The following is an 18,791-nucleotide window of genomic DNA, read 5'->3' on the forward strand; positions in this document are numbered from 1 at the left end:
CAAACAGTAAGATAAGAAGTTACTCCACCTGATTAGCAGATGTAAATCCTCCTCGAAAGTTCTTAGGGTTATTTCTGCAATGTATATGGGAACCTGTCTTGGAAACAAGAATCTGAGTAACGTTACTATCACTATTATGGGTTCCACATATAGCTAAATTAGTTGTGAAGGAAGATCTTATAACAATTACCACGTAGCCAATAAGCCCATTGCCAAATCCCAGTGACAGTCTTCCAAGGTCTAGCCACCAAGCATTCTATAAGAAGCATTCAACTGGTTTACTATAAAGATCTTACTCAATGCACAAAGCTCCCACTTTTGTGGAGTCTAGGAGAGGTGATTGATATAGACAGCTTTAACCCTTTTTTTTTTTTTTTTTATCATTTTTATTTTAAGAGGCGGATTTACTATTGAGGTGTGAAAAGAAAAGATCCAACTGACTTGCTCCATAGTGATTTTAAAATATTTTCCATGACATGGCACTTTGTAAATGTCCAAGGTATACAACCATTTTGATTTAAATGTTGGCAGAAACTTCAATGTAAGGTTATTATCAATGTTATTGTTACTACAATGATTCCAATTTCATATTTAGTCATATTGAGTACAAATTAGACAATGGCCATATAACTCGACCAAATAGACATTAGAGGTAAAGTTTTTTTTCATAAATTGAAGACATGCAGCAATATTGAAGGGAAGGAAAGAAGGAGAAGATAAACCTTTGCAAATGCTATAGCAAGCCACCCTGCAATACTAAATATCTCAGAGAACCACAATGTCTGCATTACAATATCAAGAAAACATTCATGAGTATTTGATAAAGTGATAAAGCTTTTTGGTTATGAAAAGCAGTATGCCTACTTAAAAGATAAAAAAAAGGGTGACCAAAGATTCTTACACCTCTTCTACCAATAATATCTGCTAATTTTCCATTAACAAGTGCACCTACTATTCCTCCTGCTGTCAATATTGAGCCGAAAACTGAATACTGCACAGTGAGGTTGGTAAAAAAGGCAAGGAAATAAATAAAACATTGAAAAATGTTTAATAAATATGAGAGCTGATTGGAAAAATCAAGATAACAAAGTTCTACATTAAAAATACAAATGCCACTTTTCACTACATTGAAGTTAATTGTTCAAAAATTAAGTTCAATAACACATGCATGTATGTATGGAAGTGCTATAAATATTTTTAAGAATACTTTTAATGGCAAAATCAAGATAACAAGTTCTACATTAAAAATATAAATGCCACTTTTCACTGTATTGAAACTAATTGTACAACTAAACAAACGTGTAAAATTTGATAAACATTATCACTAATAGTTCAAGAACTTATGCATGTACATGGTCGTAATAACAAAATTGCTAGTAATTTCTCTCTTTTGGTAGGATTTTTTTCGTACTCTCGGTTTCTACGAGCTTGCACTCTCCCTAGGTAACTAAGGAGAAGAACTGATCCATTGGGGGTCTCAACACAATGGATATAGAACAGGAATTGATAAACGGTTAATTTGAAAAACATCTTGTTGAGACAAAATGAAGAGAACATTATAATCATTTTATTTTATTTTAATGTTACTTTTTTTTCCCTCGATATATTGATAGTTGGGAGTGTCAAGATTCAACCCTAAATGACTTGTTAAAGACATCAAGAGTACTGGTTGAACTATAAGAGTTTTGGAAATTTAGTATTAGTTTGGTCATCAATTGTGTTTTTATTTTAGGCCCCGGTATTTATTAATTAGTCAATTAATACTTTTATTTAAAATCATATTCTTTATTACTTTTCTAATTGAGAATTTTGTTTTCTCAAAGGACAAGAATTACAGCGCTCTCAAGAAATGCATCGTCAAGGGAAATATCAATGCTATAGTACGTTGCAATGTTCTTTACTATTTTACTCTTCCGTATTACAGTATAAGAATATAAATGATTTTTTTTTTTTTTTGAGAAAAGAATATAAATGATTAAAAATCTATAATCTTTGTAAGTAAAACTCAGAACTTTATTACATAGGACTGTTGCTTTGGTAGTTTGGTTGGGTTGGGTCCATTTCTTTAATGGACCTTTTCTCAGCTCTTGTTGGGCTATACTTAAGAGGGGTATAGAAAAAGTTCCTAAAAAGAAGTTGGGATTAAATCTTATAATTGGATCTTGACCCAAAAAATGTTAATTGGATCAAGACCCAAATCTTCCAAATGGATTTATAAAATAATTGGACCTCTCCATGTTTTAGAATTTGTTGGTGGAAAAGGCAGAGCAACTGCGAGCAGGAGGTTTCTATTTACTTTTATATTTTTTTCATGACCATATCATTAATGATTAATATCACTTTTATAAACACCTGTCACAACATGTTACCTCAACCTATTATGAAAAATTTCTCAAAAAAAAAAAAAAAAAAAAACCTATTATCATATGATTGGCATTCAAGAAATGCTAAGCTTCCCACAATCAAAATCAGCCTTCTTCAAAAGCAACTCAGACAGGAATGCAGCCAATAATTTGTCCCTTAAAAAGGTGGTTAATTTCCCATCAACTTGCTAGAAGAAACCAACCAGATAAGCTGTAATTATGAGCACAATGCTTCTCCATCTCCTCTCTTGGCATAGTTTTTCAACCCCATCTCAATTTTCTTATATTACTCGCTTAACTATCAACTTTCGTTTTTTTAATTCCCAACTTTGTTCTTTCGTGAGTAAAGCTCTAGCAAGGCACCTTGCCAAAACAATTCCATCTTCTAGGTAGAGAACAAGCACCTGGCCAATGTCTGGGGTCATGGGGTGGAATGCATCACCAAGCACACCAAACTTGCCTTTGCTGATGTTTCCCCAAATAAGGTCCCACAGATGTCTATACCTTATTGGGGATACATAATATAATCCAGTTCAAATGTTTCAACAATGGCCTTTATTCATCTGGTACATTGCTAACTTGCTTAACACAAATTGCTTCATTTTAACTGGGTCATCTTCTATTTCATCTCTGCAAGATATAATAAGAACAAAAAATGTGATCATGCTACAACAATGGGTCTATGATCATAGTGAACAAATTATAATATGGGAAATTGCTTTAGCAAAAAAAAAAAAATTACATGGGAAATTGTACCCATGGATCCAATCGTCTTTAAATGGATCCAATACGGATTGAGATCCACCGTTCAATTGCCATTGACATGTGAGAGAGAAAAGTTAAAAACATTAAAAAAAAAATAAAAAACTTTAAAAAAAATAAAAATTGTGATCCAAGGATTGAGATTAAAGTGAATTTTTAAACTTTCAATCTCAACCCTTAAAATACAGTTGCATGATGCAATAATCCTTATGACACTTGATCTCAATCCGGTCCTGCACTAAGGATGCATAGCTCCATGCTCTATGCACAAAAACAAACGGTACACATGACAAAATACAAAACCTGGATGTTTGGCTCAATTACTAGAAAACATTTTCCAATAAAGATGCTACAAATTTTAAGAGTCATGTTATATAAACAATATTTTTCACAAAATATTTAACAATTATTGAGTTATCAAGCTTTATTGGTTCTCGTTTAGGTCCAATACTAATATTGGTTTATTTTTTACTATTTACAACCTGATACCTCAACGATAGTAAAAAAATTTAAAAAAAAAAAAATTGCCTCTATCTTTTCCTATAATACTTTTCAACAAATATATGATTTGGATTTTACTCCCTAAAGTTTGGGGTGTTTGAATTTTACTAGTGTTTGGATTTTACATCTCAAAATTCTAATACTTTAGGATATAAAATCCAAAAACTCCCAAATTTTAGAAAGTAAAATTCGAACACCTCTAAAATTTAGGGGGTAAAATCCAAATTATAAAACTTTAGGGTGTAAAATCTAAATACCCCAAACTTTAGGGGTAAAATCTAAATTTTAAAACTTCAGAGTATAAAATTCAAATACTCCAAACTCTAAGGGTGTAATCTGTAGTTTACCCAATATATAATTTAGTAAGGACAAATTACAATTTACCCATCTATGGTTTGGCCGAAAGTTAAATTGTCTACCTGTGGTTTAAAAGTTGCCACTTTACTCACCTGAGGTTTACTTGTTAGGCTTCCGTAACTCACCTCTATGCTTTCACCATTAAAAACACCAAAAAAATAAAAATAAAAAATAAGAAAAATATAAAAATCAAGATCTAAAAGCATATTCCATAAAAATGGTACAGCTTTGGCATGGGATAAGATAAGGGTTAGAAATAGAGTAATTTGTAATTCAAACTCATTTGTATTCAATATAATTGAAACTATTGTATATGTACATTCTATTGCAATTGCAGAGCCTTAAACCGTATTGTGGGGAGGCTGAAAATCCAAATCCATTTACACTTGTATCTTTACAATATGATAGATAAAAAAATTACAGAAATGAGTAACGACAACTTTTTAATGTTTTAGTTTACTACTACTTTACTGTTTTAAGGAATTATGACTCTAAAAATTGAGTTAAATTGAGTTGAATTGAGTTGCTGAGTGTAGCTATGAGAACCTTGCTAGGATTGAAAGTTTATAGTGTTTGAATATATATATATATATATATATTTGAGCTAGAGTTTCAATCAAAGGTTCAAAACATTCAAAAAACACCCAGCAACCCATAACACGTCAACCTACCAAAAAAAAAACCCAAAACCACCACCATCTCACTAAAATCAAAGCCCACCATCAATGAAACTCAAAAAAAAAAAAAAACCCTCAGCCTCCTCAAGTCAAGGTCAATGGCAGAGAAACCAAGAGATGCTGCTAAAGGAGTGGTGACAATAAAAGTAGTGACAATTGGAAGTTCACATACTGCTTAATCTTCCACTGTCATACCACCGCCTCATTGCCCACAACAACAACCATCTCTCCGCAGTTCAACCAAGGCAACAGTAAAGTTAGCCACAATAAACATGCATAAACCAAATCATATCAGAACCCAAATCCCAGATCTAAAATAAATTTCGGAAAGCCGAAGAAAAAAAAGTACAATAATTGCTTTCCTTGATCCGGATTGAGGGGTTGGAGAAAGGAAATAGAGAGAGAGAGTTAAAGGAGATACATAAAACTTTTTGAGCCAAACACCATGAAAAAAAAAACAAATTTTGATCTTGCTTTTGTATTCTTGTTATAGCACTTGAAGCTTCCAATTTTTTTTTTTTTATAAAACCATTTTTTGATCTTGTTTCTTTTAATTTGTTATGTTTTGTGTTTTTAACGTGGTGGGTTACGAAAGCTTAACAAAGTGAGCCTTAGTTGGGCAAAATGTCAACTTTTAAACCAGGAAATTTAAATTTTGACTAAATCATAAATAGGTAAGTTGTAATTTGCTTAGTAAAATGCAATCAAACAAACATGGAATTGAGGCTCACCTTCGTGGGATGTGAGAAACCAATAGACCCCAGTATCATCACTAGGAAGAAAACCAGATCATAAGCCTATTCCCAATTGCAAGAATTTCGCTCAAACCCATGATTGGAATTGAAATTTATCCAACCCCTGACAGCAGCTCTACCTATCAAAGCCAGTGCCTTGAAGCCGAGCCACTTTGCCACCATTGGGTTCACTCCATCACATCCAATCAATGCCTTTCATTCAAAAACATCAATCCCCAATAAGGCCCAAGTACCATATTATTTAATTATGCTAAAAAACACATGTATGATTTTTAAATATCATCTTATTTAGAGTAAAAATATAAAATGTAATATTTTCTTATGGAATAAAGTTTGGGTCCAAACATGTTTGGAGCTATTTCGCTCAAAACCTATTGTGTGGCAATTAAAAAACTGTTTATCTATTTCTTAATAAAGTCATGTGATTTGTATGAATAATACACATGAATAATAGTCTTGTACATCGTCATGTAATGAGTTGGAAAATATAGCTCTAAATATATTTGAAACCAAACTCTGTTCTTTCCAATGTGCTAAGACAATCACAAATGAGCGAGAATGAGTGTAAATTATAATAAGTAATGTTCATTATACCTTATTACCTATTGAAATTTGAGTACAATTTTTTAGGTTAATGGGCGTACCTTGTGAAAACATTTTTATATATAGATTTAAAAAATAAATAAAATAAATAAAAAAGCTTAATACTATCTTGTTTGCTTATTTTGGATATTAATAAATTTAGAGACAAATAATATTTTACAACTATTAATGTAACATGTTGTGATTAGTGTATAAGTAAAATGTTGTCGATGGTATGTCAATATGAAAATGATGTTGATGTAATTACAACATGCCACCTTATTATTATTATTATTATTATATATAAGGAATTAGTGTCCTAGCTTTGGTCAGATTATTCCTCTATGTACTAATAAATTGAATCTAAGACCTTAAATATATATATATATATATTAATATATATATATNATATATATATATATATATATATATTTTTTTTATTCTCACCAACCCTCTCTTTTCTCCCTTCTCTCTTCTCTTTCCTCTCTCACTTCTCTCTTCTCTCTCCCGTGCCTTTGTTTGTTCTTGGTGGTCCGCCAATGGTTGTGGTCAAGCGAGGTGATTTGATTTTGTGGATATGGGTTTTGTGGTTTGATTTCAGCAGGGTGATTTGATTTTGTGACTTGGTGGGTTCTTGGGTCTCTGACCAACATGGGCATCGGTGTTGAGAGGAGATTGGCATGGGTCATCGGCTAGGAGTTCGACGTGGGTCTTTGATCGGCGTGGGTCTGTGATTGGGTCTTGGTATTGTGGTGGTCGTTGGAATTGTGGTGGCTGGTGGTTGGCGGTGGGTAGGATTATTGGGTTGAGAAAGAGAGAGAGACGAAGTGGGAGAGAGAGACAGTGAGACCAAGAGGGAGAGAGGATGAAAAAAATAAAAATAAAAAAGGAATAAAGAAATAATAAAGAAATAATATTTAAATGAAGAAGTAAAAAAAATATATAGAAGTTTTGATGTTGAGTGTATTATAAAGTGAGATATTAAATGTTATAAAGTGGCTTTTTGAGATGCTAAATGCTAAAATTTTAAAAACCCTTGATGTAAATGCTCTAAGCTTAAGTAATTTAGACAGTGTCTTATGGCATTCTCATTGGCTTATATAAAATAAAAAAATATATATATATATATGCTTCATTAAAACTCATTTTATTTATTGGACAAAATTTAGCTACAAAATTAGTTGTACCTACAACCTTACTCAACAAAATAAACATTACTACATATTTTGAAAATTCAACCGTTAAATTGCATACTCTTTACACTCTTAATACACATGTCAAATTTTGTATTAATCGTATATTTTATATTATATGATCTATTAGCTTATATTTTATGCATAATTTTAAATTGCAAAAACTAGTAATTTAAACAATTTATTGATGGTATAATTATTGATTTTTAATTTTCTATAAATTTTGCAAGTATGCAAAATATAAGAAGAAAATGTAATCCAATAATAAAATTCTAAAAATTCACCTCAAAAAAAAATATTGAGTAAAGTTGTAACTAAACTACGTCCTTATTTATTTTACTTTACCCCTAACACACCCTACCTCACATTCTTTATTTACAACGCATGCATTAATATTGGTGGTATAAAATTGCATGTTTTTTACACTCTTAATACACATGTCAAATTTTGTATTAATCATATATTTTATACTATATGATCTATAAACTTATATTTTATGTATAATTTTAAATTACAAAAACTAACAATTTAAACAATTTATTAATGGTATAACTATTGATCTTTAATTTTTTAAAAATTTTACAAGTATGAAAAATATAAGAAAAAGATATAATCCAATAATAGAATTCTCAAAATTCACCTCAAAAAAGAAAATTGATTAAAGTTGTAACTAAACTAATTGATTAAAGTTGTAACTAAACTATGTACTTACTTATTTTACTTTACCACTGACACAGCCTGGCTCACATTCTTTATTTTACAACACATGCATTAATATTGGTGATACTAAAAAACCAAATTACTGTTTGTTTCGTGTAAAACGTTTTCCGGAAAATACATATTTTCCGGAAATGTTATTTTCCGGAAAAGGAAAATATGTTTAAGGTGTTTGGGTGAATTATGAAAATTGTTGTGGAAAATATTTTTATGTGTTTGGATGTATTTCCCTTCCATACCTTTTTATTTCCCACTACTTCTCTAACCTTTCTCCTTCCCTCATCTTCTCATCTCCCCACTACCCTTTACATTAATATCATTCTTCATCTTTCCCTTCATCTTCCTCTATTTTTGTCTATTCTTATTCATACTCTCTTACTATAAATTTGTCACTATCTCTTTCATTCTATGCATAGTTTTCCCTTACAAAAAAAAAAGGTTCTCTCTCTTTCTCTCTCTCTCTCTCTCTCTCTCTCCACACACACACAATTTTTGGGTGGGTTTTTATTTTTTATTTTTCTTGCATCTTCACTTTAGGTTGATAATTTTTTATATTCTTTAATCTACTTTAGGTTAATCGATTCAGTTTTTTTTTTAATTGTTTTTTTTTTTTCTCTCTTTGATTGTTAAATGTTATCTTATTGTGTGATAAAGGATTAAATATAAAAATATAATATTATTCTACTACATAGCATAATTTGGACAATTTAATTTGTTAGTTATTGTAATTTGATAGCATGATTTTTATAGTGCTCAATTTAGATGTTACACTATGAGACTTTAATCATTTTTATTTATTTTTTAATCCTTTGTGGTGGACAAAGTACTCTTAATATTTGTATTAAAAGTACTCTATAATGTTATTTATTTAGAAAAAAGAAAAGGTTGGCTAAACAAAAATTATTGGAGTAGAGACAAATTTTATCTTTCGCAATTTTACTTTAATTATTATTATTATTATTTTATAACAATGCAATATAGAAATTTAATTCATAGAATTTTCTAATAATTGTTTATTTGATAATATGTTTTGGGTGGACGAAATTACAATTTCTGCAAAGAAAATAACCTTAATAGATTATAAACAACAAATTGTTTTCCTAATCGGTCCAATTAATCATAGTTAATTCTTATTAAATTTTTTAGTTACTTTTTTCAGTGTTTTGGATTGTAGGCAGAAAAAATAAGTTTGAGAAAGTTTGTTTAAAACTAAAAGAATAATTTCCAAATTTTATATTCTTTTTAATGATTCACAAGATGTTATAAATACTTTTATTAAAAATAAATATTTTCGTTAACTTGCCTTTTGAATTTTTGAGAAAATTTGTATTTTTTTTCATTTTAGTAGGACAAAAATTATTAAATTTATGATTTATGATTGTTCCTATATTACATTTATGATTATTCTTATAATAAATAAAAATATAATTACAAAATACATTACTCTTTATTAAATTAGTTTAAATTATATAAAAATAATTATCATGCGCAATGCGCAGGTTCGCGGCTAGTTNCAAATGAGATTTATGATGGGTTGGGGGGTCTAAACCGAAACTCAACGATGGGCTTAATGCACGACCCAAAGGCTATCGGTGAAGATCCAAGGGGTCCACTATATTTTATGCCTTGGCCTTAGATTGGGATTGACAAGAGTAGCCCATAAACAATCCCTATAGCGGACACATCATCACGGTTAAAAAGCATACTGTAAGAAATAACCCAGCAGTAAAATGTTTTTGCAAAAAATGACCCAGCAGTAAGGTGTTTCTGTAGAAAATAGCCCAGCGGTAAAATAAGATAAAATAGGATAAACTTCCAACTATTATCTACTTCACAAATTAAGGAAAGTATCTAAACTTTCAGACTCATCATCCATTAACTTTGGAGAGGAGTCTTCTAATACAACAATATGAAGGAAAAATTCTATAGTAATAGTTACATCATAACCATTAATAGTAAATGAATAAGTAAATATCATGAGTTCCATTATGAAAAATAATGAGGAAAACTTAGTGTGAGATGAAGGGAGAGAGAGAGATCCCAACTAGCGTAGCAAGATCATTATGGTGCCAAGACATGCTCATAAATATATAGTGAGTAATGAGTAGATAGATTCATTTGTGAGTAGCATGAGTAATGAATGAGAGTGTATAGTAAGGCTACTGGAGCTTTCTGCTAGGGAGAGATAAGTATTTTTTAGTAGGGCTATGAGAAGTGTTTTTGAGCTAGGAGTTGGGGACTTAGTTTCTAGGCTTGAAACTAAGAACTCAGTGACTTGTTCAGAGCTTGGAGAAAGCTTAAACAAAGAGGTTAAGAAAGAATCTTTCCTGATGTATGTCTTAGTGTATCTTGGTTCTCTTAGTGTATTGTTGAAGCATTAATGGAAAGTTTCATTTATATTTGGGTTTTTAGGGGGTGATTAGCAAATAATCTCTGGTAAATCTTTCCCAATCCTCAGAAAATCTTAGAGAATCATTCCTGGGATTTTAGCTAAGAGTGATAAGCTCAACTTTTAGAAGGTTCTTGCTATTTTGAGTAATAACAGCTGGTATTCTGGCTTAGCATTAAATGCTGATTGGCCTTGGCTGATGGGATTAGAGCATGCTTTTAGGCTAATGATCTTGGTTATGTTGCAGCTAGAATTAGAGTTCCCTAGGGTAGATTGGATCACCCCAAGCCAGGTGTCAACCTTGGAGTCCTTGCTAGGAACTCTACTGGGGTCCCCTTGGTGCCCTCTAAACCACATTTCCCTAAGTTTCCCTATTTGGGGTTCATGTGCTTGGTCCATGAACCAGAGAATAAACGTTTTTAGTATGAAAATAGAGTGATTTCAAGTGGTTTCAGGAGCTTTAATGGCTTGGGCATGGCTGCTCCTGGTTCTTGACTGAATGGGTGGAGAAGATAAGAAGTGATAGCTGGCTGAAACTTCCCAGCTTTCTATCACATCACTTTCAGCTTTATATCATATTAGAAATGATAGAATTTCAGCTTGTGAAGGAAGGGTTTAACCCCTGATGGACACGTGTCCTCTTTTGATCTGATTGGACAAGTTGGGACTTAATGGGAAAAGGCTCCAGCTGTTTAGTTGTGCTGGGTTTTGGCTGGTCATCTCACGTGACCTCTAGCTACTGGAATTTGTGTTTGAGCTGGGTTGGTTCAGTTGGACTTCGTAGTTTAAGCTTCTTTGGGCTTAGTCATTACTACAAAATGAGTTGTTTTGCCATGGGTAATATACATGGGCCTTCATAAATCTTGTAAGAGAAGTATTTCTTTGAGGGATTATAATTATATTTCCTATGAGTGAGGGATTTGGTATATGTAAAACAAGTGTTAAGAATAATATTTAAGTTTCGTAAGTATGTGCCAAAATAGCATTTGGGTTTTGAGTATAAAGTAATTGTTTTTGCCAAAATAGTATTTTGGGCTTTGTGAAATAGTTGCTAAGATAATATTTGGGCTTCATAAAATAGTTCCAAATTAACATTTGGGCTTTTAGAGATAGTTGCCAAATTATATTTGGGCTTTATGAAAATAGTGCCAAATTAACATTTGGGCTTTTAGAGATAGTTGCCAAATTATTATTTGGGCTTTATGAAAATAGTGTCAAATTATCATTTGGGCTTTGTAAAAATAGTGCTAAATTAGCATTTGGGCTTTGTAGGATTTTGTAAAAATATTGCCATGTAGCAACGGGCTTAGTAGAAGTGTCGTGTAGCAACGGGTTTTGTAAAAATGCCGCATCATATCGGGCTTTAGAGGTGCCGTGTAGCAACGGGCTTTGTAAAGATGCCGTATAGCAACAGACTTTGGAGTGGGTCTTGTTGGGCTTTTTGGATTTCCCCACAAGGTAAATGCTTTTGGGCTTTTTATAGAGATGTTATAATTTTGTGGCCCAATATGGTAGCAACATGGTGAGTATTTTTTGTGGAACCTAAGTTGGATGATATGTGGGATATAATAGGTAATATTTGTGAGATGGCCCAAGGCAATTTATGGACTTGTGTATGGGATATTTGTGAAGGCCCAATAACATGGAGAATATTTGGGTAATATATATGGGGAACATTTATGTGGGCTTAAAATAATGTGTGGGCTTATGTGGGTATTTTGTGAGTGGGCTAATGAAATTAAGGCAAGAAAATTTGTATCTCAATAATTGGCTAATCCTTTGACAAAACACACTTTAGTTGTAATTGGATAGATCTAGGATGAGTTTAGTACTTCAAGAAGCAAGAGTTCAAGTTTAGTATTGAAGTCATGCAAATTTGTCCAAAAAACAAGTGAAGAAATGCTATTTATTAAAACTCGATAGATAGCTCAATAGAATCATATTTATCGAGATTTAATGATGTAGCTTGACAGCAGTTGTATCTGTCTAGAATTACGAAATTAAAATTTTTAGATCTGATTTCACGCATATTTATGTGTATTTGTGTAGGGTTTCTTTTTTTATAACCCTAGACATATATAAGGATTATTTTAAGGGCTATCTCAAGAGATGCAAAGGTTGTTGCACTTGTTGTTGCATGCATATTGTGACTGGAGACAGTTTGCCCTAGTTCATCATATTCTCTCTAGAAGCTACTGCGTCTTTGCGTCAAAGATTTTATAACCAAGAAGTTTCTTGATCTTCATTGTTGGATGAACTGAACCAGAGACAATTTGCCCTAGTTCATCATATTTTCTCTAGAAGCTACTGCGTTTTTGCACCAAAGATTTTGTAACAAAAAAGCTTCATGATCTTCATTGTTGGATGAACTGAAGTACTTTGCAACCAACATCTTTCTCAAGTTGGTGTGTTAGTTACGTACTGGGATCTATGCATCATTGGTTAGTCACATATTGGGAGTCGTGCATTGAAATAAGAGATTGCCACTACATTACAAGTCCAATTGGATATTGGGGTAAGGGTTTAACTATAGGTTAGTATTTGGTATTGGGATTTATTTTACTTGTAAATGCTTGTTTTGATAATAGTGGATTCTCGGGAGTGGTGACCTTAAATTCACCCGGTGGGGTTTTGCCTAGATGGTTTTCCCCATTCGTAAACAAATCATCTGTGTCAAATTTATTTTCTGTTGCATTTAACTTAGTTGGTGATTTGTTTGTGCTACCACGCTTATTGCATGAATTGAATCTAATTAATTTCACTTGGCTAATTAATTGATTAATTTACCAAAAGGGTCAATACATTTTTGGCCTATCAACCATGAATAAAATTTTTTTATGTTTTATTTTAAACTTTACCAATTGCAACTTTTCACACAACATTTTCTTTTTTTTATTATTTTCAAGTAACCAAAGCTTTAAATTGAAAAAATTAAACTTTATGTTACAATTGGTGGAGTATAAAAGTGAAACACTATGAATGAGATGGAAAAGGATTTATATTCGAATACAACTTCAATAACCACTTCTTATTGATGAGTGAGTGATACATAATTACATATATCCATCGCTATTTGAAGGCTATGCAACAAAAGGGAAAAACATTTGAAGGCAAAACCTTTTCTGTAGGCAAGATAACCTAGAAGAATTGACATTAATTTCCCATATAAATTGCAAAGCTTGGAAAGTATATAAACTTCTAACTTGGAATTGGTTTTTGCCATTGTTTCATTGACAATACAATGATTAGTTGTTGGTCCAATGATTAATTGCTGGTTCATATTACTAATTGGGTTCGGTTAATGTGTGCCCTAAGAGCACACATTAAGCCATCTATATTTGGAAATATTTTCTCGAGAATTGAAAAAGTATTGACAACTTTTTCAATTCCCAAAAAAATATTTCCAAAAATGGATAGCTTAATGTGTGCCCTTAGGACACACATTAGCAAAATCCTTACTAGTTAGCTATGAGAAGTTCTAGTAATCACTATATTAGAAAATGGAACTGACCTCCCAACAGTGCACAGCACAAATACAAGAAAACGCACACCATGTAATTGAGTAGTAAATGATTGTATGCAGGAATGTGGCCACCTCTACAATTTCAGGTCAACAAACCACAGCCATGTCATTTAAAGCAAAAGGAAAACTATAAGTCAAAGCTCCATTTATGGTTATAGTGCCCATATATCATGCAAGTTATAACCTGTTGTTACTCTCTCTCTCTCTCTCTCTCTCTCTCTCATTGATAGGGATGGCGACGTATCCGTACCCTACCTAACTTGGGGTTTTTCCTAAGGTTTTGAAACCCAAACTGTTCATTGAACCGTAAAAGGAAGAGGTTCAAGGTTTTTAAGATCGAATTGAGATTAAACCAGGATCGAACCGTGATAACGTCATAATTAATTTAATAATTATTTAAAATATAAATAATTATATTAAATTAGTACAAATGGTAATTTAAAAAATTTTAAATTACCATTTGTACTTATCCAAAGTTATTGTGAATTACAAAATTTATTTATTTGTTTTTAACAGTTGGATGGCAGTAAAAAATTTGATCCTAACGTGTAGTAGTAGTCATAAATCATTCACATGGGTCAGTGGGTGTATTAGTGTATTAGTGTGTTGTCATTCACATGGGTCAGTGGGTCAGTAGTACTATCATAAGTCATTCAAAGGAGGTTTTGGGCTACAAAATGAAAAAGTAAAATAAGAGTAGAAACTGGAGAGAGCCAGAGAGCGTCTAGTCCAAGTCTTTGAGCGGAGAGAAGTCTTTGAGCGAAGAAGAAGAAGAAGACGACGAAGAAAAGGAAGAGATTTGAGGTGGTGGGCCATTAGTGAAATGAAATTTATTATCGAAATATTAGCAACAATAGCGGTGATGTGATTTTCCTTTTTACTGCTGGTACGGTACGATATCAACTCCACTAGCTTAAGCACCTCCAAAAATTATCAGATCTCCTTCCGATCTTTGTTCTTCTTCGTGTTCTTTCATTTCTTTTTCATTTCTTCTAGATATGATCATAACTTCATACTGGTGTATTGGCTAAAATTCATTGAAAAAGCTGAAACAAAAAGAAACCGTCTGAACCTCAAAAACCAGTCACAGTTCTTAGAATCGTACAATTCGACCATAGTTCGCACGGGTCCCTACTTTTTTCCCATAGAGCAGTTCTTGAAGCTAAAAAAACTGCAAAACTGAGAGGTTCAAGGTTTTTCTAATCGAACCGTATAGTCCAGCCCGAGTTTCAAAACCTTGGTTTTCCCTACCCCATCCTAAATGTGTGTGTATATATACATTTAAATTTTTTATATAATTTTTTTTATAGATAATATATAATTACAAAATGCCTTTGTGTGCCCCACCTCAACCTGGCCCCATGTTGTCTCGTTGCACTAGCTTTCTCCGCCTAGAAAAGGAGACTAGAGATAGATTATATGGCACTCATGATCCTACCTCATCTTGTTCTATTGTCATCTCTAACCATTGTAAAGTACAATGTTTAGAGGTTTTTTGGTTGTTGTAAAGTTGTAATTTACTACTATGTGTTTTTGTTGGCTTATATTCCGTATCAAATTTGATTGTAATTTTATTCAATCTTTTGTACCATGTATTTATTGTGGGATTTAATTGTAAGGATTGTGTGATAGAGAGAGAGAGTGTGTGAAGACTCAAGCAATTAAAGACTGAAGAGTTTTCATGGGTAACTCTCGACTTAGCATCCCGCGAAGTGATCCATGTGACCTGCACATGCTGGAATGCGAAGAGTCAAGACAAGATAGAGACAGCTGTGTTTCGCGGGTAGCTCGCGGGTAAGGCCTTCCCGCGAGACACCCGCAAAACATTCTGCTTTACCAGACTGTCATTCTAATACACACTTTCTATGCCTACACTATTTATACCCACATTACCTACAAATGTTGAGATGTGCTTCTAAGAGAAAACTCTAGCCATAAACCTTGAGAGTTAGAGATTGTTATACCCACATTTCTCTACACAATTGCTTGTGGATTTTTCTTAACTCATATCTCTCCATTTCCATACTATTGAGAGGTTGATAGCCCAAACACTTACCATACCCTTTTAGAGTGTTCAGTGAAGTTTTGGTGTTGTTAGGAAGCATTGGAAGAAGCTAAGGATGGCAGATGCAACATGGAGCTTGTTGCGGGATCCGAAGAGCTAGACAAGACATGGTACTGAGAAGCCTTGTTGGAGTAAGAGCTTGGAGAGCTTAGGTACATCGAGTAGATTAGGTTTGGAAGGTCTCTTGCTAGCTCATGTATCCCAACTGATTGTCCAGTGGATCGATTACCGCTTGGAGGGCAGTGGAGAGGTTTTTCGCCGAGTTTTTCGGTTACCTCTTCGATAACACATCGGCGTGTTATCCTGTGTTTGCATCTCTCTTCCCTACTCTTTTACATTCCATTTTATTGCTGTGTTGTTATGATTATGGATTAGAATAGCTTGTTTGTTTATTCGCTCGTATTTACACTATTCCGCACTTAGTATTAAGTTAGTGTAAAATCAATCAAGTCGTAACTTTAATTTAAGGGTCTAAACAGCTCTTGTATTTTTAACACATTTTCAAGCATTCAGTTGTCGAGTGCAATCCCTCTCTGAACATCACCTAAGTAATATTAAAATTGGGTAATGACCCTTATGACCCTTTCTCAAACTCCAGCTGGGTGTAATGACAATGTTCTTATGTTATTTTTTCATGTATATACCCAAAAGTTTGATCATTGGTGGACTTAGGTGACCAAAATTTTTATACGATACTGATTATTTTCTTTTGAAATTATATAATTCATAATTGAGATGTTTTATAAGCAAGCTAGAATAATTATTGTATGATGTGCAGTGGAGACCATGAAGTTCGTTGTGCGAATAGAAAGTTGTTGTTGGAAGCCCTTGCAAATGAGCTCCCAAGTGGCACCATTAGGTTCTCTTCCAAGGTAGTTTCTATAAAGGAATCAGGCTTCTAAAGCTTGTGCATCTTGCTGATGGAACTATTATCAAGACTAAGGTAAAATCACCTGAAGTACTATTATTAACTGTTTTATTTTTATTCTACTAGGACCATAATTTGGTACAATAAATTAATAAAGAATATTGAGAGTTGATGGATCATAAGAGCTCATGCATCAGGTTTATCCAAATGCAATTTAGATAATACTGTAGCAAAAAAAGCACTAAAAACGAACCTCCAAAGTCCAACCCATTATGCATCACTGTAGAAAATTTACATGTTGCTACTATTTTCTCTAAAATATAAAGGATACTGTAGCTCACATGCATTTCTTTTTAAGCATTTTTTTATATTTGACTTTGTCAATATCCTCTGGTCTCTAGCGCAGGGAAGCTTTCCCTTTCTCATCTCTTTCTCTATAAAATTATAGATTATCGTTGCATTTAATTTAGCGGAGCCATCAATTTAAATTTAACGTCATAAAAAAGTACTTTATCTCTTTTTCAAAAAAAAAAATTATCTATTTTATTATTTATTTTATAACTTCTATTTTTTAACTACTAATTTAAATATAACATTTTTTTTTTTTTTTATCTTCCCTATCAAGCAAACCCACAAAAGAGAACCAGCAAAGAGCAACCCACCACACCGGCCAAGAGCCCAAAGATCTCAGTACTCTCACCGGCCACGTCAGCAACACGGTGAGTCACTATTTGCTGTATCTCTATATAAACCCAAAGCTCCAAAAACCTCACAAATTCATCATCAATGGCGATCATAAACAAAGAGCAAGACCAACAACAACCCAAATCCCCAAAAAATCAAACTCCCAATCCAAACCCAAACCCCAAACCCATTTCACCTCCAGCTTCCACACCCACGAAAACCACTGACCACAGGTCACAACCCAATCGGACCACACCCACGAAACCGACCACGCCGTCGCCGATCTCAACCCACCGACCCACCACGCCATCACTCACCACGCTTGCCGATCTCAACCCACCACGCCCGTCAGAGGAGAAGAAGAGAGTGTGTTGAGACTCAGTCAGAGGAAAAGAAAAGAGAAAAGATAGAAAAGAAAGAGAGTGAAGTCAAATAAAATATATTATTTTTTTTAACTTAGGGGCTACAGTGCATAGCTATAGATGCTGTAGCTGAAGAAGTGAAAATTTTGCCTTTAGGACCAGTATTGCAGCATGTTTTTTGGTATTTTTAGTCCTAAAAATAGAATTTTGGCTTTTTAGGCTGTGTTTGTTTCAACTTCAAACCACTCCCGGAAATCAATTTTCGAAAAATTGCTGTGTTTGGGTGCTTGGGAAAATTGGGTAAACGGAAATTGATTTCCCCTTTGACCGAAAAAGTGCTCCCTGCTGGGTGAAATCCATTTCACCCCCTATTTTCCCTTAAACCAATTTCCGGAAATTTTCTCTCCACTCTCCAAGTCTCTCACGCAACATCACTCTCCAAGCTCTCTCACACTCACTCTCCGATCCGGTCCAGACCCAAGCTCCAAGCCCAGCGCCCATCGCCGGCGGCCTTGAACCCACGAACCGCCGATCCAAGCCGAGAGACCATCGTCGGCGACCATGAACCCTCAAACCCAGTCCCCATCGCACTGCGTCGATCCAGTTCCGGAAAATCGATCGCACCGCGCCGTCGATCGTCGATCGTCGAACTCCTTCGAACCCGGCGCTCTTCGCACCGGCGAGTCGCGCCGCGCCGCGCCGTCGATCTTCGTCTTCCTCGATCTCTCCGGTTTTTTTTTTTTTTTTTAATTTTTTTTTTATTTTTTTTTATTTTTTTATTTTTTTATTTTTTAAGTTTGATTGTTGTTTTTGTTTTTTTTTGAGGAACTGATTGTTGTTGCTGTGGTTGTTGTGTTGTGGTTGTTGCCGGAATTTGGTGGTGTTGTTGTTGTTGTTGTGTGTTGTTGCCGGAATTTTGTTGCTGGAATTTATTATGTTGTTGTTGTTGTTGTTGTTGTTGTTGTGTTGATATGAAAATTTTCCGGAAAATAG

At 33.4% G+C, this 18,791-nt stretch overlaps 2 protein-coding genes across 2 annotated transcripts in view; both read right to left on the reverse strand.

Moving 5' to 3' along the window:
• LOC136064203 (sugar transporter ERD6-like 16) overlaps nucleotides 1–1,135 on the reverse strand; it is a gene marked incomplete at its 5' end in the record, with an annotated part of 3,947 nt that extends 2,812 nt beyond the window's left edge. Inside the window, 4 exons of the mRNA XM_065765651.1 lie at nucleotides 29–93; nucleotides 191–256; nucleotides 723–782; nucleotides 902–1,135. Coding sequence (XP_065621723.1) covers nucleotides 29–93; nucleotides 191–256; nucleotides 723–782; nucleotides 902–1,135 — 425 coding nt within the window. The remainder of the gene's footprint in view (nucleotides 1–28; nucleotides 94–190; nucleotides 257–722; nucleotides 783–901) is intronic.
• A 1,302-nt stretch (nucleotides 1,136–2,437) lies between these two features.
• On the reverse strand, nucleotides 2,438–18,384 carry LOC112040870 (monooxygenase 3-like). Its single transcript, XM_065765652.1, has 4 exons — nucleotides 18,257–18,384; nucleotides 2,943–2,993; nucleotides 2,654–2,861; nucleotides 2,438–2,551 (listed from the first exon to the last, which is right to left on the reverse strand). The coding sequence occupies exons 1-4, from the start codon at nucleotides 18,382–18,384 to the stop codon at nucleotides 2,438–2,440; spliced, it is 501 nt and encodes a 166-aa protein (XP_065621724.1).
• Between the last annotated feature and the right edge of the window lie 407 nt (nucleotides 18,385–18,791).

The sequence above is a fragment of the Quercus suber genome, unplaced genomic scaffold, assembly GCF_002906115.3.
Source record: "Quercus suber isolate HL8 unplaced genomic scaffold, Cork oak 2.0 scaffold_646, whole genome shotgun sequence".
NCBI lineage: Eukaryota > Viridiplantae > Streptophyta > Magnoliopsida > Fagales > Fagaceae > Quercus > Quercus suber.

Excerpts from the sequence above, each read along its gene's own strand:
- LOC112040870 (XM_065765652.1), bottom strand. The coding sequence starts at position 18,384 with ATGGGGACTGGGTTTGAGGGTTCATGGTCGCCGACGATGGTCTCTCGG. Across the intron at positions 2,862-2,942 it reads AAGCAATTTGTGTTAAGCAA|ACATCTGTGGGACCTTATTT; the intron begins GTTAGCAATGTA and ends AATAAGGTATAG. Across the intron at positions 2,552-2,653 it reads GAAAGTTGATAGTTAAGCGA|CAAGTTGATGGGAAATTAAC; the intron begins GTAATATAAGAA and ends GGTTTCTTCTAG.